Genomic DNA, 25,446 nt, shown 5'->3' with positions numbered 1-25,446 from the left:
ATCCTTGGTACATAAGAATATTCAAGGTTAATGAAATTCATTTGGAACATTCAATATTTTCGAACTCTTTATAGAACATTTAGGTTTATTCAGGATTTAATTCACAATATTGTATCTTACATATTGTCAGTTTGTACTCCGAGGAGAAAAATAATGTTGATTTTAGTAAACTTGTTGGTTTTGCTTTTCATAGTGTAAGACCATAGAGAGGTACCATACTGTTTAAACCAATCATACAGTATGAGCGATTACGAAGGTCAGAAGAAAGTAAGCTTAGGGTTTGGATATTTGCACATTGTGGTTTTTGCCCATAGAAGTGGTGTGTATAGCCTCATTTCAAAGAATTTAGAATAATTCAAACTGCCTTGATGAAACTTGTTATTATGAAGTGTATGATATAACATTTTAGATCAATTGAAAATGCATGGGCTCAACGTGCAGAGAGCAGACTCATCGGAGGGACCATGACACACTTGACCACCATTCGTGGGAGGCGGGTTGTCACATTGTCGGGTTCTCTTCTGTATCGCCAAGCCGCATGTGGCCGTGCAACTAGACCATGGCAACCAGTCTCCCCAGCGGCCATCTATTATACCTAAATATATCATAACAGAGAAAATACTATATATATATATATATATATATATATATATATATATATATATATATATATATATATATATATATATATGGGTGTGTGTGTGTGTGTGTGTGTGTGTGTGTGTGTGTGTGTAACTGTTTGATTTTCTTCAATTGCCTCTCTTCAGTTTACTAAGACCCTTCCTTTCTGTTATCAGCCTTCATTCGGCTAAATGTTTGTAAAGATTATTAACTGCTGAATATGGATAGTGATCGGCACGATCAATAAGAGACAAACAACTTAGTTCATATATCCTTTAGAAAATCATTTTCATGAATTTGTTTATTCTGATGTAATCTCTTTTTAAAGAGGAAATGAAGTCAGTCAGTCAGTCAGTCATACATACATATATGCATGCATTCATGCATACATACATACATGCATTCATACATACATACATACATACATACATTTATACATAGCATACATACATACATACATACATACATACATATATGCATGAATTCATGCATACATACATACATACATACATACATACATACATACATACATAACGCACCTTGTTGGGCTATAGTTCCTGAATTTATAACAACAAATGACGTGGTTTTTAGATGTTGCACAAAAGGAGGAGCCATCGTAGCGGAATCCGCAGATTTTATTGTCGAGGTCTTGGTGGTCGAAGTCGGATGGGTTATTCGCGCCAGATTGGAAACAGCGTGCGTGTTTGTTCCTGTAAAATAGTAAGTAATTTATGCTATAAATCAATTTTAAAATGTGCGTCATCTTTAACAAGCGTGTGTAACATGCATACAGATCATTGTATCAAGTCTTACAACGCTATTCGTTGAGTAGTAACGACTGAAGATTTAATGAATCACCTATCTGAAGAAGTCCCAAGAATGTAATGCACGTATTAGTATTATTCGCGCCAGATTGGAAACAGCGTGCGTGTTTGTTCCTGTAAAATAGTAAGTAATTTATGCTATTAATCAATTTTAAAATGTGCGTCATCTTTAACAAGCGTGTGTAACATGCATACAGATCATTGTATCAAGTCTTACAACGCTATTCGTTGAGTAGTAACGACTGAAGATTTAATGAATCACCTATCTGAAGAAGTCCCAAGAATGTAATGCACGTATTAGTATTATTTGATTTCAATACATATCCTTTAGTTTGTGTCCCATATTTTACCTGCCATTTTGCCCATGAAACTGACATATCTTTTTAGGCCATTACATAATGTTGATTACAAGAACTTCAACTCAATCAAATACATTTCTACCCAACTTGAACATTTAATTTTGTCCTAAATTGTGTAGTGTCTCATCTAAAAAGTGCACATTATATATTTGCATTTTCTTTTCTTCAAGCTCACTTTTTCTCCGACGCATTTTGTTTTCATTATACGCGCGCGCGCGTGTATGTGTGTGTGTGTGTGTGATTTGGATTTTTAACGTAGCTTTAACACTTCTTTCAGTCATATCAGTCATTATACGCAATGAAAGATTTAGTAAACGAGGTTAGCAGCGATATAGCTCATTCTCAGACAAGACTGTTTTCCAATTTTCAGTAAAGGATTGACAAATATAAGTGAAGATACGTTTAAATTTCCAGCTGAAACAGAGTGCACATTTCTATCTAAATAACGATAATCTGATACATAACACTTTTTCAGATATCACAATAAATATTCTTCCTAAAACAATATAAAATAGAAACCTCAGTTTAACGATAGAGCAACTTACTTGTACAATAACCACACGTGGCTTGACACATCCCGCTTTCATAATGATTCGATCCGCATTTTCCCTCAAACAATACATCGTTTAGACATCTGTTATCTGACCACTCATTCGAGCAAGAATCTAAATAATGATGAAGATAATATTAATTTTAATCATCTCAATAATAAAACATGTCATATTATCCTATCAGAAAATAAATAATCTACTTGTGTTGATGTGCCTTTTAAAAACCAAAATACCACACTATCCCTCTTTGGTCGAGTTGTCGTTACATCCTCACTAAAGTTTCCATATCTAAAACAACACATTAGTATCACACACTTACACGTATACAAAGCACGTAAGAAGCTTCCCTAATGTATTACAATTGTGCAGTGCCATAGTGTAGAGTTTGCGTTTAAGAAAGTGTTACGAACGCACACTGACTTGTCCAACTGTTTAAAACGGAGATATTTAAGAAGCGATCAAATACGTTTACTTGGATAACGTGCGCTTCTGTGACGCAGATTGAGCACAGCTTTTCCTTTGTGTCCCAAATTAGCCATTATTTAAGAAATTTTCAATCCATATAATTATTTTGAAGTTGCCTGAGTAAGAATTATCTTTATACAGTTCACCTGTTTGTTGACTCATTCAGAAAAGATTTTAAACTCTATCTCCTTGCCCATGGTTTGAAACATATTTTTGTTCCGGCCAACGTGGGAACTTAGCAAAAGTTATGCAAGCCTAAATATTAATTATTTAATCATGAATTGTCCAGTGCAGTAACGCTCTACATTGCAAATATAAGCGACATAAATACATATAGAGCTGAGAAATCTACAGCTTCTTGCAAAGTGCGTGATATTTGATTGTGGCTGTTACAAACAGCTTTAATGGAAATGAAAGAGAAAAAAAAAACAACCAATAAGAGTATCCAGGATAAGGGTGATGTGTTATTTACTGACACTAAGTTTAAGTTAGTTTCATTGAAATTAGATTAAGTTATATCATTGCTATAAACAAATACGCAAATAAATAATTAAGTATTATGTATAGTAATGGAAATGATTATTCAATACGCTTCTTTTCTTTCTCAATGAAGCCATTTTGCTGGTGTACCACACACACACACACACACACACACATTAGTTATACGTACAACCAAAAAGGCTCCCTAACAATTCAACTGCAGTACTTAGGAGGAACCTCTTATTTTCATGAGAAGACAAATCTGAAAGAAATGAAATGAAAACATTATTTGGAAAGTTAACATGTATAAAGTTGTTTTACATTGTAATTAGTTAAGAAGAGGACATGGGTAAGTCTTGTTTTGCCTACTAGTTTACATGTTATTTCCTACCTTATAATATCATTTCACCAAGATCACAGATAGTGCTATCCGTTCTGTCTGGTGCATATGTATAATTCTCTATAATGAATCATATATACCTTGATTGTGTTTATAGGAATCCGGATTGACTGTATAGCTAGATGAGAATTTATCACTAGATCGTCATGCGAGTGTGTCAGCTATACAGAAGTGCATATAACACCGACTCAGTTGCATCATTTTTTGATGACGTGTACTTAGTCGTGATGGAATATGGACTAGTGTGTGCAAGCAAGGCGACGGGTTCCATTTACCCACGGACCCCGGATCGAATCTCCAACGGGTACGAATTAAAATTTCTCTAACCTGCGTGATATTATTATTTGTATACTAATCAGCACTTAAATGTGTGTGTGTGTATATATATATATATAGAAAGCGTTAATCGGTAAGTATAAATCATAACAGTTCATTCTCATGGCTCATGTGTTGCATTGAATGTGGATACATGAAGGAGACAACTCTCTGCGTATTGCAAATACGGATACGTTGGCCAATGCAATACCGGTATAGAGTATTGTGTGGAAATGTGTTCCTAGAAATTCAGCTCAAATTCGGCCTGAGATAGAACAAGGCATTTTGCAGAAGTTGTTTCTTAAAAGACTATTTGGTTTTGCTGAATGCATCGTTTCAGTTCTCAACAGCGTTGTGTGTGTGTGTGTGTCTGTGTGTGTGTGTGTGATTTGGATTTTTAATGTACCTTTAACAATTTGTCAGTCATATCGCTACGATGTCTGCAGTATGACAGCTTATAGTCATGTCTAGCACTGGGGCATCATGCCGCAGACATGTAGCAGGATGTCCCACCCAGTCACATTATTCTGACAACAGGCTGACCAGTCCTAACACTAACCTCTTAATGCTGAGCGCCAAGCGAGGCAGCTGCTAGTACCATTTTTGTAAGTCTTTGGTATGACTCGACCGGGGATCGAACCAATAACCTCCCGCATCCGAGGCAGACGCTCTAACCACTAGGTCACCGGAGCCGTCTAAAGGGTACAGAAGGCCTGCTTACATTCAGAGGAAGACTGGTCCTCGAATATTTCGGTGTCTAGCTCATTGGAGATGATATATTTGTTGTTCAAAGCTTAGTGAACTGGACTCCTACGCTGGACTACTTGGTTTGATGCCCTGACCAGGCTGGTGTGAATGCTCTCTTTTGTCCATGAGTAAGCCATGTACCTCTCATTGCAAAACCTTATATAAATGTACTTGCCAAAACTACATAGAATGCACTTAGCCCAACCAAGCAAAAAATGTTTTTCATCTCTTTAAACTTACAAATTAAAATCGTGTTGCACTTAATAAATATAACAAACAAACCTGTCAATTATTATTTGATTTTGTATACTGTCACAAATGGTTTTAGCAGTTATTCTGAGTTGAAAGCAGTGTGATAGTGTTTGTTTAGAAAAGTGAAATACTTAACATGTTTGAACTGAACTGAAGCCCACCTATCATTTACAACTTCCCCTATTATAAAACCCCAATCGAAAACAAAACAAACCAACCCATCCCCGCCAATAGCGACCTCTCGTCTGGCACATGTATTTAACCAGGTTTGATACCAGTTGGGAGTTCTGTTGATCTCTATGACGCAAGAGCAATATGGATTCTAATTGTACAACGCTGCCACATCAACACCCCTTTCAACTATTGGCTTTGCAGGCTCAAATTTAACAATAAATATATCCCGCAATAAGCCAATTAAAAGACATTTAGCCGATATAGTGTATGGGTGTGGGTGTGTAGGAGGTTTTTCTTAGAACTATGTGTCATGGATATGTGGAAAAATGGTAAGAGATGGAGGAAGATCTTGCATATCCGACAGCTGTGTTGGATGTCCTGGAATTGTAGCAGTCTCAGATTTAGACCTATTGATAAGGCATATGTCTTCAGTTTTACTACGAACCTCTTTACTTCTTCTGTGACGCAAAGTGTTAATATTTACACCTTGGATCCGAAGCTGATATCACGGCGAAGAGAAAAGATCCATTTGATCCAGGTATCACTTACCCATGTTGTTGTAGGATTTAAATTTGAAAGCTCTAATCAATCCTATATCATCATTTATATAGGTCATGATATTCAGCAACCGGTAATACTTGACAAATGATTTTCAACGTTGATAGCTTTTCATAGCATACTACATTAATACTTTCTTTAGTTATGTATATATTGCTGCCTATTTGCTCAGTATTACTGTTTTCGTCCTCATTATCAACAATGGTTATATCTGCTACTGTATAAATCTCTCTAACATGTCAGCTGATGAATTTCAACGTGTTAATAAATTAAGAAAATATTTATGATGTGGTATATTCAATACTTTTTGTAAAAAGGTCATTCATAAGTTACCTTGCAAAGATGATACTTAGTTGACCTGCGGTGCCTATTAGTAGCCATGATTACAATGGGCTTGGAACACTTTACTTGTGGAGAAAATCAATCGCCTGACGCGGCACCGTTCATATTGCATTAATTATCAGCAGATAATGCAGGATTTTTCTTTGCCAGACCATTTTGACTGAATAAGTCGACATTACATCACAAAATGTACTCCTGTATGTGATTTATGCAACTCTCTGTTTTGTAAGACACCGCTATAGAGTTGCCATTCATCATTTTAACTGATAGTAATGTTCAGTTGGGTAAACAAGGATGTCCACCTATCTGTATGGATTGCAATCCGTTGTGCACAGCTAACATAGAACAATAAGGTAGATTGTTTGTTTACTCTGCATATATTTTGTAATGTAAAGTAATGTAATTTTGGTAGAAAGTGACTTGTTGAAGAATTTTGACAAGAATATGAAATGCTTATTTTTCAACAATAGAATACGATGAACGTGTTCTTCACCAGAATATAGACATGATATTTGCAATTGGCGCAGTTATGACTAAATTGCAATAATACCTCTGCCGAAGTTTGACCACATTTGTACTCTGACTGAACATTGGGATGTCTTTCTTTCCTGGGTCAGATTAGACAACTAGAGGCTGCATAGATGATATCAACTCCTTCATTCCTCTTCAAATAAAATGATATAGTTGATGTGTTACCACTGTATTGTAATACAACAGACAAGTATCTTCTTAACACTGGTTAGGAAACGTGCCAAATACATGATCAGTCAACATGTTAATAATCATGCTACTCATCAATCAATCCAGTAAGAGGATAAGAGCAACGTGGAGTTATTTAGGGGCGGTGTATTGTGTGTAGTAATTAAAAAGAATCATTAGTATCCACGCGTATTACAACAGGGTCAAGAGTCTGAACTTCGAGTCAAATAACCTATAAGGACTAGAAATACAAATATTTTAGAGACAATTGAGCCTTTGGACGAGCATGTGAGAGACATGGAATCTAAAATATATAAATAAAATCTTCATTTTTTTAAACTGGAAAACGAAAGACAATCAAGACCTCATACAATTGCATCCAACGTTTCAAAATTAAATCAATGAAAATAGAGGCTGACATATTTGGCAAAAAAAGCAGTTATGAAAATGACTGCGAAAAAAAAAAGATCCAAATTAAAACGCTAAATTGGATATACTTTTGAAGAAAAATAATATAAAAAATAATAAGAGCACAAATGGTTGGAAATATAACAGTTATTGAATTTAACTTTAAAGAAATTGTTAACAATATGAATCTCAGAATTATACAATTGAATCATGGAGTGAAGAGTCAGGGGTTAAAACCGTTGTTCAAAGATCAAGGTGTTACAATTGTTGCTGTTGTACAGGTACTGGTACTGTACCAGCAGGTGTTGGTCCAAATATAGCCACGTGTGTAAACATCAGGAAACGGTAGTGACAGTAACAACAAAGATAGCAGTTATAATGTTCTGTACCTTCTGCAAAGTCCACCTGAGACTCCAGACATTCTTGAAATTGCTGCTTGACACCATCACGAAGAGGGGTATATTTTGTAATTGACACTAGTCCATTATTGATATAATAACGATTTAATTACTCACCTATTACAGCAGCAGGGGTGTGTGCGACCAAATACGAGTGTCCGAAAGGTAAACAAAACATATTCAAATTTAGAAAAACACGAACAACAAAAATAGAGTAACAAAATAAACTAAGCCAATTAGAGAAACTCTCTGTTTTAGTTAGAGGCTTCGGTTTGACGTCATTACGCCTGTATTTTTCAATTTGTTCGTATGAAGTTTTATGTTTCATAAATGGACTTTCAAGCAAGTGATCTGTTCACCCTCCCTTCTGCTTGTTTGTTCCTTGGTTGGCCATAAAATCGAATTTTCAGACGATATGAACAGTCACTGTTGTTAAGTTATCTTCAGACGAAATCCTGCATCCTTTTTTCGTACTTTTAAGACATGGTTCAAATGTTTGCCTAATAATATAATGGTTCAAACACTTCAGAGGACACTATTAGCATTCATTTGTTGCACATTAGATTTAACTTCAAAACGACGGGCTGCTATCCATGGTAAACGTGTCATGACATGGATGGGCAGTCGTGTTTGCGCTAAGCTAAGTGACACATACATATTATTATTATTATTATTATTATCATTATTATTATTATTATTGTTTTAAACAGGAAATTATTGTTATCAGATGTTCCTTATGTATCCTGTTGTGATCTTGGCATGTAATAATGATAATAACATATATAATATCTTTTAATTTGGAATTTAAAAAAAACAACATATTTACACATGTGCATATTATATTACACATTATTGTTAAACATTTCAGTCTCCATGTTTTGTGATGATTTAATTATTATGAGCAGTCAAGGTACATAAAATATAACATACACTGTCAAAATAGGAATCCAGAATGATTTCATTTGGTTTTAGTTAAGCCATTAGCCGAGGTCTGATATTAGTTACTATCCGGTCTGAATGATTATGATAAAAATCAGGAGTGATTAGATTGTGCTCATGAAGAATCGCCCACTGTGTATAATAGCAATATATTGGGAAAACACAGTCTTGTGCAACGGTTTGATCTTCTGTTTTGATTAGAGTAGGAATACATGTTCTTCCAGAAGAGAGTGAGTCCATAGTAATAGAGTGATACAAACTGGTCCCTTAATTACGTTATTGATCCCACATCATTGCTTAATCGTTGTGTGAACTGAAGAGGTTGAGTGGGCGTCATTTCTCCTAGTTTTGGACTAACACTGTACCTGGAGAGACCCTTAGCTGGTCTATAACTACATATGTTAATACACTGTTTAGTAGCATGGACCATTCAATGTTTCTTTTACGAACAGTGTTTTCATGTTTGAAGCTAAATGTAAGTAGTTGACGTAGGAAGTAAATAACACGGTTGTCCGCCGAGTCATTCGTTAATCTGTCTTAGTTTTAACCCTGTAGAATCATGTTTAGTACAAAGTTAGAATGAAAACTGGCTTTCTACATTTTTGTGGGCCAGTTCATGTTACAAATTTGCAAACGTTTTACTGAGGTAGACTGAATTTACTTGTTCACATTAGTATCATTAATTATATTTAATTCACTGACGTACATTTCGTCAAATTGTTATAGATACAATTAGCTATTCTGTGAAACAGTATATATATGCTTGTAAATTAAACTTAAAACTTACCATCGCTCCCTTTGGTCACAGTAACTATAAGCAACCACAAAATTGTCTTCTCTCTTGCTCTATTCGCCATTCTGTCAGTCTGAAATTGTATTGAAAAAATCAGGACATGTGGCCTCTGGTCGCATTAAATATTACCATACTCTGTCAAGTGACACAATAATGGCTGCACAAGGCATTGTTATATAGAAAATAAGACCCAACCAGCACAGGCCGGCGGCTTTTACAATGTTTATAAAAGCGACAGCTCACTAGCATGATCTTTTCTGATTTAGATAACCATTGTCTCGGGGTATGAATACTTCTTTGTACTTTGTTTTAGCTTTGAAAATCGTGCATTATTTAGAAAAACAATTGATCAAAATGGCTGCTTTCTTGTGTTCGAAAATTCAGCCTTTAGTAGTCTAAAGTACAATAACTTTAGCAGTTATTAAACAGAGTAAATGAATTTTGACAGAGTAAGCAAGAGGGTAGAGGATCAAGACTGAGACACGCAGACATTGTAGGGTTTCGGACGACTTTAAAGACCTACATATCAAGTAGTAAGCGCCAACGAGAAGCCTGCCATAGTCCAGAAAAAACTACATCTTGCAAAAGACAAGACAGGCATTTTAAGACTGTCGCCACGAAGAAGCAGTGGGATCAGCTACGCTGGGAAGATGCGAGGTCCAAAAAACAGTTTTGCAATGACACCTGGAAAGCTTATGCCCAGAAATTCAGCTTCCTCTTACGCTCCGTTACGTTGTTCTCCATACGGCAACAAACTTAAAGACTTGGGCCTAACTATTGACCCTAACTGTATACTTTGTGGAAGACCAGCAAACGCTAACATCCTGCAATGTAGCTCTGACAGTTGGTCTTTATCGTCAGGGTCAAACATTTGACTGTATTGAAATTAAGAGTGACATGGAAAGCTAGAGTGGAGGAGATCAATTAGTGAAAATTGTTCAAGCATTAGTCGCTCATCCATGATTGCAAGCAGAATGTATGGAAGGCCTGGAATCAACCGATGAAAATAGGATGCCGTATCTCTAAACTGAATGTTTTGGCCTGCCATGGGAGTCATCGGGATTACATGACCGTACGTTGCCAAAGTTGGGAAACATGCCGATGAGGCCTCGCATTGCATCTGGTGGAAGAGAGGGAATCAATGTAAAAGCTACTTGGTTCTATGCTGAGTCTGATCAACTTTGTCGGCGCACACCCGTACGACGCTGCGTGTCAGCCTCGAAACTATCTAGGAAAAACGCTGTCTCAAGCATTCGCTCATTCAGCATCTCAGCATACAATTGGATTTAACAAGTTCTAAAAGAGATATGATGTCTTCCAAAACTTAGTTCGACGGATTAACATTAGCAAAGTGGTTCACTGTAAGTGGGAAAGGATGTATTAGTGCTTGAATTGAGAGAAACAATGTTTGTTTACAAATTCTAAATATTGAAAACTTGAATAATTTTCAGACATGCGTTAGCAGTATTGTGAGTTTTTTAAGTCAGGTGTAAATAGTGGTACAGAATCAAACTGTCCTGAAGAAGACTGAAAATAAGGACAAATGCATTATGGTCTTTAATTAAGCCCATGACGCAAATAAACTTTTATATCTGTCCCATGTTTCCAATTGAATATTTTACTTGAAATAAGGGAGCGCCATTCCATGTATTCATTGACAGAAGTGTGGTCAGTGGCACACAAAGTTGCACATGACATATTAATGAACTATCACGAAACGTTCAATCTTTTAAATCTGATATTACAATTAGAATTTCTTTAAAGGACATTGATTTATAAAGACGCCTTCCAATAAAGGACGTTTTGAAGTCCCAAATGAAAACCCCAATTTGAGTATCATATACAACATGTATGCTTTGTGTGTGGAGTGGAATTGTATGTTCATTTTAAGATGACGTTCACTGTACCTTACATACAAAAATAAAAATGACCTTATCGTTAATAGAAGATTTACATTGTTACACTAACTGTAATCGATTTACTCGTGCAAATTAACTATATTTTATTTTCAGCCTAATTGATTAGATTGGTTACTTTTGGTTGGATGGTTTACGGCACAGCACACATGCAGGTTACTGTATGCCGAGGCAATAGGAGTAAAGTGCTGTGCTCAGTGACACACTATAGTTGCCGACCTTGGCTGATCCAGTGATAAGATTCGCACCCTCACCCTTTCGGTCTCGAGTCTGTCACCTTCGTTACTGCGGTTGGATGGAAATTTAAGATTTCTTCAAGTATTGTCAAGGAAGAAATGTATATGCATCTGTCCACACACACGTTAGAATCAGATTGGAGAGATTCCTTTATTTAAGGGAATTTGTCGATAAAGGCAAATTGGAAATGTGACTTGATTGCCTCATATAAACATGATTTTAGTTCTCTATTACGAATAAATATTAGCACAACCCTGTTTTTAAACGTGGCAAAATTAAGCTCTGTCCACCGACAGTTGAAAGTGCACATTGAAAACTATCTAACTTCAATCAAAGTTACTGTCCCTAGGCTTCAGAGCCATTTCTCGAACATGTCTGTTCTGAACGGAGAACATCTGGAAGTAATCAAAATCAAACACATATATAATATAATTCTTACCTTGCTTCTTTAGGTATAAGAATACCTGACAAAGTCATAAATGATAACGCATTTTAATCTAAACCGAAATCACGAACAGAACGATTTCATTCCAATATAAGGTGTGCGCTATCTCTAAATGACCCTAGCAGACAAACCGATAGGGATTTTACTGCCTTGTGTACAAAAGTAACATGATAACAGGCCTCGCTGCCTCGCTTCAGAAATTAACGCTTACATTATCTTGATTGTTCATTTTCAAATTAACGTTTTGATTGTTTAACTTATTTATTTAAGGACATATAAAGGAGAATTTATTGTGAATATAGAACTTAGTGTATTGCTAAATTAGTAGCAAAACTATTCATAAGACAGTGAGTTCAATGTCTTACAAAGTGCTACCTACACTGAGAATATGTATAGACGTGTCCCGACACAAAGCTTTACACTGTCCTATTTCATGTCCTAGTTTATGGACAATTACCTTGAATAAATCCCCTTCCCCTTATGCACAATTATTTTGAAATGTTACACCTAGGTGCCTTAGGTAGTTTTCGTAGTTGGTGATTTTCCATTTCTTATTGTTGTTTCTCTTTATCTTGCTACGATTTTTGCTGTTATTATTATTATTTCTATTATTATTGTTATTATTATTATTAATAATATTATTATTATTCCATCCATCACTCGATTCGTCCATCCATACGTACATACAAACATACGTACACAGAATAAAAAACATTTCTAAACGCTCTTGTAATCCATAGAAAACCACGTTTGTAATGCTTTGTGTACTTATATATATAATGCTGACTTTGTATAGAGCATAATCTTTAGAAGCTCTAAGCGCTTTACGACATTGGACAACACCTATATAATGATATGATTACAAAAGCACACACCATGAAATTAAAAAACAGAAAACATTCTGAAAATATTTACGGTAAAGTGTTACGTGTTTAGTCTCTAATAAACAGTGACACAGAAAGAGTGAAAACAACAAGCTTTTTAAAATTTTACAAATAATTTATTTCCCTAGAAAAATTCTGTAAAAAGTAAAACAAGAGAAGAACGTACAGTTTTAAGAATCAAGTCCAAAAATAACCCAAGAATAATCAAAAATAATCCAAGAATAATCCACGAATTAAATTGCAAAGTCCTAATAATAAATGATCTAATAATTTCAAGTTCGAATCTTAACAGAAAAATTCAAGATGGATGACGATGACTTATGCTGTGGTCTGTACTCTGTTGTCTTTTACAGTTCCTTGTAGAAATACAAATAATGACACTCCGGTGTTGGAAATCCAAATTAAATCTGTTAGCGATGTCTTTCAAAAGATTCTGTGTAAGCACTCCTCAGAATATTTCCAGAGAAAAAAGAATGTATCATTTTGAAATCAAACTGATCTGAAGAAAATTAGAACTCAAAATCTGGCTGCAACAAATTAACTTGATATCAGTGTAAAAAGCCAAAACTGAGAAATCTCTCTACGCATCTCTATTAAAACTTACAAATGCGCAGTAATGGAAAAACCGGAATTGCGAAACACAGGGCCACATGACCGTGTTTACATATAAAAAAACACGTACACAGAATATGGCTTTGATGAAACCAATGAATTTGATTCGAAAATGAAAATTTTAAAAAATATTCTTTACATCTTAAAGACAAAGTCCCATCATGACCTTGGAAACAATCAATTATTTTAAAAATCAAATAGAACTTGTTTACAACGGTTGCTAAAAATTATGAAACAAGGTGAGGCTTTAGATCAACACCTGGTGTTTGAAAAACTAATGATTCAGGTCAACCGATTTTCTGGAAAAAATATATCCAGTGAATACATTTACATTATAATAGCATATAATCGAATTCAAAATTTAAAACTGTCAAACAATTAAATTAAAATAAATAGGAATTAAATCAGATATACGTAATAAAGGAAATATTATTTGGTCTTTAAATCTGCTTTTGCAATCGAAATAGGTGACTTTTAAGAATAAGATCACTGTGGCTTTGTGTCTAAGTTCAGTAGGTAATTTGCTCCACGTTGCTAGGCCCTGGTATGCAAACAAACGTTGTCCATATGACTCCATTTTCATAGAGGGAGCAATGAAAATACGAGTGTTAGAAGAGGAGCGTAATTATCTTGCTGATGTGTACAAAATGGGTGTGGTCGGAAAGGTATGCTTGACTGGAGCCCGTCAGTGAAACGTAGCACCGAGAACAAATTTTGTGTTTGATTCTGGATCGAATGGATAGCCAGTGTAGTGTACAGAGCAGGGGTAGGTGTGCTCTGATCGCAGTACTCTAAGGATGATCCGAGGAGGTGTGTTTTGAACTTTTTGAAGTGTCTAGAGTAGATATTGAGATGAAGCAAGCATAATTGAGTTACAATAGTCCAGTCTTGAAAGTACTATGGAACACACAAGTATTTTAGTGGCATCAACTGAAAGATAATTGCGAATGGAGCTTAGTGCAAGATATGCAGCCTAGCATATGTTCATGACATGTTGGTGCAATGAGAGAGTTCACAACCGCGGTTCATTGTGGAATCGGCAGTGCTGATATAGCAATATAAGCTGGCAACAGTTTGCTCCATTTTCACTGCATGCAGATCGATAACCTGTAGTTTCGTATTTGTGCGCGGAGGCGTCTATGGTTTTCTATTTCTACTAGCACATATTTTGGATAGCCACCCAGTACAACTTAGTACTTTTGCTGAGACTTTCTACGCGGCCATGAGAATTTCCGAATATACACATATTCGCGAATGTAATCATAATGAAATTATTTTTACCATTGCAGACAGCCACGCCGCTTACAATGGATATGTCTCATAGAAAAAAAATTTTCGGTGTAGATGTGATAGTTGCTGCAGTTGCAATTACCGCCGCAGTTGATTAACGGTTGTAGTCGCGGCGAGTCCATAAATAACATCTACGACCCGATTTGCACAACAATGCGCGTCAACCCCATTGAAATATCATCAACATGTTATAAGTTGTACAGGCACAGGTATGTACAGGTTGGATCACACTGATCGCGTCGTTGTTTCGTTTCAGACGGGGGAGAATATTATCATGTGGTTGTCTTGCCGGCGAAGCATCACATCATCGTACATTATCAGATTTTGTTTTCACGGTCGAGGTTCTCCATGACAGTATTTTCATGAACGTGAAAATGAACTGGACGGCAGATCACGAGGAAAGTTTGGGTGCCGCTAGTGCATACGTGAAATCCATGATTACATCCTAACACAGTTGATCGTCCTCGAATAGCGCAATCACGAACAGCAGATCACGCGTTAAAAATCGAATTATAAATTTTAGCAATTGCTGTTTTAATTTTCAGATCAGGCAATCGTCAGCATGCTAATCGAGTTAAGAAACATCATGCTTGGGTTGTCAAGTCTTCACTGATGAAGAGAAATCAATAGCTGAAAATCATTGATCTTTCGCGTTGTAAATACGTTTCTCAAGGCTGGTTAGTTATCGGATAACTTATCATCATGTCTTCTTATTGTATGAGGAGCCACACGTAAACACTAACAACAAATCAAAATTAGGTTCTGAAACGGAATAACAGCGCCTATTTCCGGTGTGGTACATATACAGTTACGTTCGCTAAAACTTTGAAGTCCATCGGCCGTTCATCCAAAGGGTAAAGGTAAACCCTCTGTGTTGATATCGTTGCTGCGTTAACAAATATTGAAATGGGAAACACATTTGGATTCATCAGGGGACCGCATTCACAAAGCTTAAGTGGATCTAATCCATGACTTGAGTGCGATCCGTCTTACACCAACAAAACAAAGAGCAAGATGGAGTGTCCACGGAGGCATAAAGGACAAGTTTGCAATTGGCGAATCTTAGAATCCACTCATGGTCACTATCGTGCCACTTGATGCAAAGCCTAGATAAAACAATCATGCCTGCGAAAACAATAGCTTCAGAGCTGACTTTGTCCGCGACATACAAACAGTCCATGCGGATAATGCAAGTGAGAAGGAAGCTGTGAAAAGTTACTTACGGCGTTGCTAGGGTATCGATGGATAAACAAATGTTGTGGCAGATTTTCTACCCACCCTGAAGAAGATTTACAGTGGATGCTGTGATATTTCAACTTCCAAAGAGTTTCACCTGGCTGACATATTATTTCTCCCACATAATTGTTTACGTTTACATTTTAGTGTTGGTATATACACATATGCAATTTATATATGCTGTCAATAGATTCAAAGAAGCCAATACGCTTACTTCTAAAATTGAACACGTGTCCTAGACGCACGTGGACCACTCACATGACCGCGGATTCTACATATATATTCGTGTGTGTGTATCTATCTACTTATCTTTCATTATTTGACTTTAAATATACTTAAGGTCAGTGGTAGTAGCTTTTAGGTTAGGTTGAAATGAATTAAATCATTTAAAAGTGCTCATGACAGAAAAATGAAGTATAGTTTTCGAACATAGACGGCACGTGTGAAGAGTTTGAAAGCACGGTCTTTAAGAGATAAACTTGGAAAGATTCTTCCAAGGAAGACATGAATTTATTATAGAATCGAAGAAGCCATATTGCGTACTTTTTGGGGCAGTTAAATGTCTAAACCCGTCCTTATTGTAATCAACAATTAGCATGCTGTTTGATGGTAGAGGAATGTTATGTCGATAGGTAATGACAAGTTAGCTCTGATTGTAGATATTTTAAGCTGATACTTCTCTAACTTAATAGAATCCTATTCGGATATGTTGTCTTTTTAACTTCATAGGGAAATTCAACTACTGAACAAAGGAATATATAAACTAAAGATCAGTTCCAAACGTTTATGGAATGGAAACTTTATTTTACGTTATTTTAAACATTGATTTACCACAACTTTGATCCAAATAGCAATGTTGTAGACGGGGCTTTGCATATTGTTCATAAAAGAGCCCCTGAGGAATGGTATTTAGAGTCTGGACATGACATGTCTCCATTTTGAGAAAAGGAATTACTGAGGAAAATTGTAGTAAACAACCGTACCTTGTCACACACATGATATTCTGAAGAAAAAAAATGGAATTATCTAGTTAACAGGAAATGCAGCTATCTCTTCGTATAAAGATCTACAATAACGTAAGAGCTCAGTTGTATCGTATTTTGTGTTACTTTACAAGAAATTAACAACTCACTCAACCAAATTTATAATGTATAGTAATGTATAGGCTTATTTTATTGCTGTCAAAGATTTAACTATCAAACGATTTCATACTGAAATCGCGGAAATAAATTCAGGTCTGTCAAAGTTGTTTTGGAAATATACGCGCAAAAGAACTGGGATTGCCAAAGTTTGACAAAGTTTCATTAATTAGTATTTAAAAATTAAGCTGATACTCACAGCAGGGGCAATATGTTGGCAAGCCTAAACAGTCAAGCAGTGGTGTCACTAGGGTTGGTGTCACCCAGTGCGATAACTCATGGTATCTCCCCCATGGACCTCCTTCCTGCACAAAACTTAAAAACTTGTATTAGACCCCCATAGACCTCCTTCTTGCACGAAAATTCAAATTGTTTTATAGACAGTCATTTTGGTTTCAATCCATCTAATCGTGTCACCAGGTGCGGTCCGCACCCCGCTAGTGACGCCAGTACCAGTCAGAACTTGTTTTACTTGGTACAGACGTACCACAAGTTACCTGCATGCATTACAGATTTGAGATCATTTTGACCATACAAGCCAGGTTTTCCAGTGTCTATATACAGCCGTAAAAACAAATGAACGATATTCTTTGACATCCTACTGGTCTTAATTATATCAATTTAACTCCATTATATTATTCATTATAATTGTTCTTTGTTGCCATTTGTCTAAGCAGTGATGCAATTTCGCATATATTGTTCATGCAATACGCATTTCCACAAATTGCAGTGGTCACCAATGTCACAATCAGAATATAAATTAATGCAAAGCCTCTTCAGAACAGTTTTAGCACAATTGTTCAAGTTATCTAGTTGAAAATGTAACAGTTGCGTAATCTGAAAGTTACCAAAGTTCTGTCCACATGCGTGGAAATTATATGGATCAATATGAAAATGTGACCAGTAGATTCATTTTGCAAGCGCAAACTATGTTTTGATCATTGTATGGACGATTTGTGGTAACATAAAATAAAGCTGCGTTTCCAACGTTTGCAGAGATTTAACAAAACAAAGGAGCACAGTTTGCAATTTATTCTAAACAAGATGAAACAAAATGAATACATAAGTCCTTGCAAAAGAGTTGGACACAGTTGCCTTGATTCGTAGTGTATGTATATTACCGAAAACGGAAGCAGAAGCCATTTTCAGTCCGCACTGCATCGAAGACAGAACTGGCCTTTATCGTACGATTTATGTAATGTACTGGTTCTAACTGTTTGTACGCCGGTGTTCACTTATCGTGTGCCAGTTTGTCTTTATACCGTTTTTAACCTGCGTTCCATTTGTGGCATCATGAAAATATCGCACATGTTTGGTGATGCACTCACCCACAGGACAAGACGATACACAACTTACAGTCTCTAATGGTATCCCAAACAGTCTTGACCCCCATTGCTTGGAAGAGGACTGTTACAATGTCTTATTCTTAATCGTCTTCCGGATCCGCAGCTCGTTGAGCATTCTGACCATTCTGACCAGCTGTTCGAATTTCCATCTGAAAAGAAAATAAATTCTGCTTAAATGTTTACAACTGAGCTAGAACATATATCCAATAGATTCATAAATAAGGCAGCAACAATTTCGAGTTTTGCTTTGTTGTCTACTTTACCTTTCTGCATGCTTGTCTTGGAAAATTATCACTCGTGCAGTGTCTGTTTTACACCATTCTCTCATGCCTTCACATACATTCACCAAAATATATACATAACTGTTGTACAAAGCAGTTCGTATATGCGTGATTTGACCTTTCATCTCATTATATATTTATTGGAATTGCAGAGAAATAGGGGAATATATACAACTGCCCTATTAGAACAGTGAAAGTTTAAAAACTAATTTGTACCCTTCAGGCATCGCGCTTACATAAAATCTATCAGGTAATCAAAACATTTCAGTGTGTGGTTTCCAAACTGGCATTTGTAGGAACGACGTCCCTGTTCTACAAATGACGCGACTGACTGCCCAATCGGGGAAACCTATTACACAATTTATCGGTATATGATATTGGCTTGGCAATTTACGCCTGGTACCAACGAAGGTCGAAATAGACTTTTCAAGTGATGGATAGGAAATCGAAGAATAACTACTGAGTTATTTGCTTACCCACATAACAAGGTGAGGAACAATCAGTAATTTGTAATGAGGATCCCAAGCAGTTTAAACTTCCATTACTCAGAGCACTACATTGTCTTATTCAGAGTTGTCTTCCTGAACCACAACTCACCGAGCACTGCGACCAGATCGACCCGTTACAACATTGTGCCTCTAAAAAGACACAAATAATACCAAATCGTGGATTTGTTAATTTTCTCTTTATTCCATTTTCTGAAGTGGAAATCAAAAACGTATATAAATCAAGAAGGAATAAATGATATAGAAAACAACATATTTTTATATTAAGGGGTATATAAGCATAGGTATTTGAGATTAGGACATTTTCCCAGCGAAATTAATTGTAATCTCCCTTAACAAATACCCCTATGAATTAGTCAATACAGGTTTTTTGGAGAACCTGCTGATAAATAGGGGTGGACGGTTTTAAGTCTGAAAGGGAAAACTGATAGAAAATAATATCTACCGTTAGTTGATATTATCGATATACTGCTAATAGAAGGTGATTGTTTTGCTGTGAAATGTTTGTGCATGGGACTCGTAAAACGGACAAAGTACATATCTTTGTTCATACTTTCAGTATTTGTGGTATCAAGATAAGACCATTTGCATTGCATAATCAAATTGCTTGTTGAAAGGATGTATGTATGTATGTATCTGCACACACACACATATATAGGTATATATATATATATATATATATATATATATATATATATATATATATATATATATATATATATATATATATATATATATATAACATACATGACAAACATGCCTTCTAAAATGTTGGTATCAAATAATTTCATGTACCAATACATTTGATATATATCAAATTGTGATCAGAACATGACGCTGTAATACACATATATAAACATTCTTGCAACGGTGCCCTGTATGCTGTCCACTCATTAGTCATTAGTGACGTATGGAAAAAACGATAAAAATTATTACTAATCCCCGTTTTTTAAATTAGTTTCATATGGTACACAATTTCACCGCAATCATTTCTGCTTTCCTTTGCCTCTCCTCCCTGTCATGAGTAAGGTACAAAATAAGCAGAAATCTGAAATGAGAGAGAAAAGGAATTTGGGCTGGATATAACATTGAAATTGAACTTGCACCAAGTAACTTACAAGAATGTAGTTCGTCGTAACGGTATGTGTGCACTTTCCTTGGAATTTATCTACAGTGCTTATATAATCAATGATACAAAGTTGCAAACCTGTCGACATTGTACTGTACGTTTCTCTGTTACGAGGTACATATACTGTGATATATTTAATATTTTGTTGTTGTTGATTCTTAAACTTACTATAAAGTTCTAAAGCTCGAGTATTAAAAATTAAAGATGAAAATGTCCAAAGGCACGACGTCCGTCTCTTTCTCTCTCTCTCTCTCTCTCTCTCTCTCTAGATTATGGTACTAAGATATTGGTTAAAATCTATGAAACGACAAGCGTAGAGGATTTTAACTTGTTTCATCCCCAATGTCTTGTGACATATTAATTATGGTAAAACCGACAAAAGGATGAGAGAGAGAGAGAGAGAGAGTACTGTTTTTAAAGAAGAATAATAACTTAGATCAACTGTAAATATATTTAAAAAATTTAATTACCTCTTCATGGTCCGTCATTTCACTTAGTTTGTATTTCATACTAATTTCAATGCGCCGGTACGTAAATGGCTGAGTGAAGTAAAAAGAAAAACTAAATGTTACAAATTACAGAAATTTTACAAGCAAAATATTTATATCATAAGTAAAAAAATTAAAATATAAAGAAGCAAATAAGAACATATTTTAATACAAATTTAAACTTTTAACAATAAACGGGTTATGCGGATGAGAACGAAAAGATCACTTTTTTACAGAGAACATACAACACATTTCATGGTGAGTTAAGCGAACATGAAGGAAAGTGTGTTTCACAAATCTTTGTATAGCGGGAACATGGTCAAATCAATTCAACCTTCAATAGTTCACATTGATGAATGAACAAAGAGTTTAATAGCGAAGACACAAACAAAGCAACCAAGATGTTTTGCGCATCCCAAATCAGTGTAATATCTGCCGCAATTCACATTTGCGATTTAACAAATTAAACAGTCCTCACCCATTGAAATGACCACCGAGAATGTTAAGACCGTTCAAAAAGGAAAATAGATCCGTAGCTCTTGACGATTATCTTTATATTCAAACCACGAACGAGGTAACTTCCAGAAAAATATCGAACGAAATGTTACGCTTACATACTTAAAACGAACGACTAACGCCTCACCTCTTTCAGGCAATGCAAAACCATCACGCCAAGTCGTACATGTTCATCAGCTCCCGACGACTATGCGAAGTATCGCGAAGATCCACAACGACAAACGTTTTTCGTTTGCGTTAGCTTTGCGGCTAGAGCTCGGCAAGCCTGACACGAATGTGTTAACGAGTTTTTAGTCAGTCTCTGGCTGAACAGCAGTCTAAACGATATTTCGAGGATCAATACTCTTCCTGATTTCACCAACTGGGTCGTAGACCTCATCGAAGACTGTCAGCAGTAAGCTACATTCAACGCTCAGATTTTACCGGGAACAGCTGAGAGTCTCTGTTCTAACATTTTCCAGAGAAAGGAACTAAATGACCGCCATCTCATCATGAATAGAGCTAATAACATTTACATAAAAAATGCACATTTGCAGCATCACTATTCCGTGAGTTATTTGGTTATGCATTTGAGTACAATCCCCAAAAATGTTTAGAATAAATGAGATGGCCACATTATATTTTCATTGCTTTACCAATATCAGAGATGATCATCTCATCCTGCTATCTCATATCTATCTTTTTATCTATCTATCTATTTATCTATCTATCTATATTTCTATCTATCTATCTATCTTTCTTTGTATCTATCTATCTATCTATCTATCTATATATCTGTCAATCTTTTTGTATATCTATCTATATATCTATCTATTTATCTATCTATCTTTCCGTCTATCTATCTATCCATATATCTATCTATTTATCTATCAATCTATGCATGTATTTATCTATCTATCTATCTATCTATCTATCTATCTATCTATCTATCTATCTATCTATCTGTCTATCTATCTATTCATCTATATATGCGAATGTGTAACATCTAAGGACAGTCAGAGTGGAGATAATTCCAGATATTATTAATTATTACAGCAATACCTCGAAATATTCCGTTCTAATAACAATATAATTGCATGGCACCACAATTTGTTGTTCACATATAAATAAGTAAGGAGCTGACAAGTTACACTTAAAATAACGCGTTGTGGCAATAAATTAAAAATGATATCAATTACATAATAATGGGTACATATATGCACATCCAAAAGAAAAAATAGAGTAACTTGTTATACTCCTTATTGTATTAAGTGGTCCATTTTCTTTCAAAGTATTTGATCATTTCCTATGAACACTGAAGTACATACCTACCTAAGTACAGTTACGTGCATTAACATACATACATACATACATACATACATACATACATACATACGAAGCTGACTGACCATGCATAAGTAGATATTTGAAGTTAATATGATCGAATTAGTGAAAGTTATCATGAACGTAAAGATCAGAGCAAAACAAGTTCCTTGTTGACATTTATAAGTTACAATGAATATTTAAATTTAGTGTTATGCATAACTGTATTGTGTGTTTAAATCATGGTCCATGACTGTAGATTTTATTTGTAAATAATGAACTATAAATGTATTACTGATTTGGGTTAGAGTTCGAAAAAATGAACATGGGTACAGTTTGTTGTAATGTCCCACTGGATCATTAAGTCAGATGGGTGGTTTTGAGACATAAATTAGGTGGTTTGTGTTGCAACATAAGTCATCGTGGGATGTATTGCGAAATAAATTCTTGCTAGAATCTCAAATAGCTATATGTAAAAAGAGAATTGATTCATTCCTAATTCGTAGTTCTTATTATTGTTCTTTTTTTTAATTCCATTTGGTATTTTTATGTAATGATGTGTTTAGATTTAATTTGAGAGGAGCCATTGATTTAAATTATTCATTGGAATTACACTCATATGATGGACTGTGCGAAAACAACGATTTGGGAGTTTATTGTGAATTAATACAACTGATTTCTGGGCAATGCCTTTGTGATACGTCCAGCCTGTTGACACTTAAGCACATTCAAAATCTGGAATTTATTCGGAGCACTATTGATTTGGACCTCGGACAGAAACTTTATGGTTATTTTGGATTCAATGCACATAACTGTAAGTTCCTATTAAATTGTCATTTTTTAACTTACATACACAAATTATTTATGATTTACAAAACTTACTGGTCTAGCTTCTTTCTTTTACTTGGTTTAAAACAATAGAGTCATAGAATTAGTAATTTCTTCAGGTGACCTATTCGTTTATTGATTTTCCATGGTTTGTTTCTTCGCATGATTCGTTTGTGCAGAGCACGCACATTTGCTGTGCATGACGGAACAGAGCTGTATTGCCTCCCTTTATGCAGTGCTTATATATCCTGATATATTGTCACTGTTTTGATAATGAAAATAAGTAAACATGTTTTGGAGTTCTCTTCGTATGTTTGTCGGTTTTGTGTGCAAGATATAATAATACTCGGTCAACGTATTCAATATATACTAGCTGGGACGTTTGGATAGAAATACAGATTAATACAGAACAAACATACCAGAATGGCTTCCAGTGTTCTCAGGAGCGAACAGGAAATCAGTCTGGCCACTTTATATCTTAGGCTGTGGACATACTTTTCTGTTTTCTGTCGTTTTGATTTCTGTTTTCTGTCGTTTTGATTAAATGAGTTGTGGAACTACTTTGCTAAACGATCTGATAAACCCGTTGTTATACGTCACAATTTAAGTTGACTTTATCTCGAACGCTAATCGATTATCATGTGTCATCAGTATTATCAGCTGATCATGTCAGAAGAACTTCATAACATTTTACAAACACCATTCTGAATATGCCCGACTTTTCTTCAAGCACGTTTAGAAGATACGCCCTGCCACAGGAATACATGTATCGTGGTTTTCTTTGTTTGCCTAAAGCCAAGGAACTATTGGAGATATAATCACGAGTCCAGATACCAAATATTATCCAATGTAATTTGAAAACGTTCTAGATTTTACAGATTTAATGTAAAATCATTTAGGCTGGTATAAGCACTAATTAAACTTCGAGTCCGTTTCTAGTATGAACGACCGCTATTGTAGTATAGTGGCTAGAGCGTACCCCTCGGATGCGGGAGGTCGCGGATTCGAACCCCGGCCGGGTCATACTAAATACTTATAATAAAATGGTACTAACAGCTGCCTCGCTTAGCGCTCAGGATTAAGAGGTTAGTGTTGGGACTGGTCGACCTGGTGTCAGGATAATGTGACTGGGTCGGACATCGTGCGACATGTTTGCGGCATAATGCCCCAGTGTTAGAAATCAATATAACCTTATACACTGCAGATTTAATATCGATATGACTGAAGAGCAGTTAAATCTACGTTAAAAATTAAAATTGATACACACATACTCTAGCATGTACGTGTGCGTGAGTGTGTGTATGCAATGTGTCTGACACATATTGCCCAACACAGTTAGTATTGCTGAGATAAACGTAAGCCAACACAACGATGTTCCACTTATACTATAGTAGTTTTGTCCTTCAAGTATTTTTATTTAATATTGGAGAGAAAACCATGGTTTGAGATTATATGCCGTGTTAACCAGATTATGTCTTTCTTACCCTGCTTGCACTAACAGTCATGGTAGAAGCCAAATATATAACACTGTCCTATATTGCAGGGTTCATTTTTTTGTATCAGAACTCTGTCACGCCATTAATAGCAGAGGTAATCATCTCTGCGCTAACTTTACACTCCTATAAATTCCTGTATCATATAAGGGTACAACAATAACAAGCCCGTTTTTCTAATTGTTTCCAGTTTAATCTAAATACTATTCTGACATTATCGTTATGGCTTAGTTCTTGTTGCTTTTTTCCATCGATATTTTATTGTTAAATAAAAATACAATTTGAATCGATTTACCTCCAACCCGAAGAAAAAACCCCACTTTATATGAGTATTACTTACGCCCATTCCCACTCACAGAATTGGAAAACGCTTACAACAGGATAATATTTAGAACCATTAAAATAATCTAAAGAGGTAGGAAGATTAAACATAATTAGACCTTGGGAAGATAAACAATATAACTTACCTCACT

General features: G+C 35.5%; 1 protein-coding gene across 1 annotated transcript; it reads right to left on the bottom strand.

The window, feature by feature from the left end:
• Positions 1–360: 360 nt before the first annotated feature.
• On the bottom strand, positions 361–12,040 carry LOC149786632 (uncharacterized). Its single transcript, XM_089978241.1, has 6 exons — positions 11,918–12,040; positions 9,320–9,398; positions 3,491–3,562; positions 2,350–2,469; positions 1,161–1,331; positions 361–595 (listed from the first exon to the last, which is right to left on the bottom strand). The coding sequence occupies exons 2-6, from the start codon at positions 9,387–9,389 to the stop codon at positions 411–413; spliced, it is 618 nt and encodes a 205-aa protein (XP_089834367.1). The 5' UTR covers positions 9,390–9,398; positions 11,918–12,040; the 3' UTR covers positions 361–410.
• Positions 12,041–25,446: the final 13,406 nt, after the last annotated feature.

Source organism: Sinohyriopsis cumingii, chromosome 12 (assembly GCF_028554795.1).
Source record: "Sinohyriopsis cumingii isolate HCF-2022 chromosome 12, ASM2855479v2, whole genome shotgun sequence".
NCBI lineage: Eukaryota > Metazoa > Mollusca > Bivalvia > Unionida > Unionidae > Sinohyriopsis > Sinohyriopsis cumingii.
This window is presented reverse-complemented; position numbering and strand designations above follow the sequence as displayed.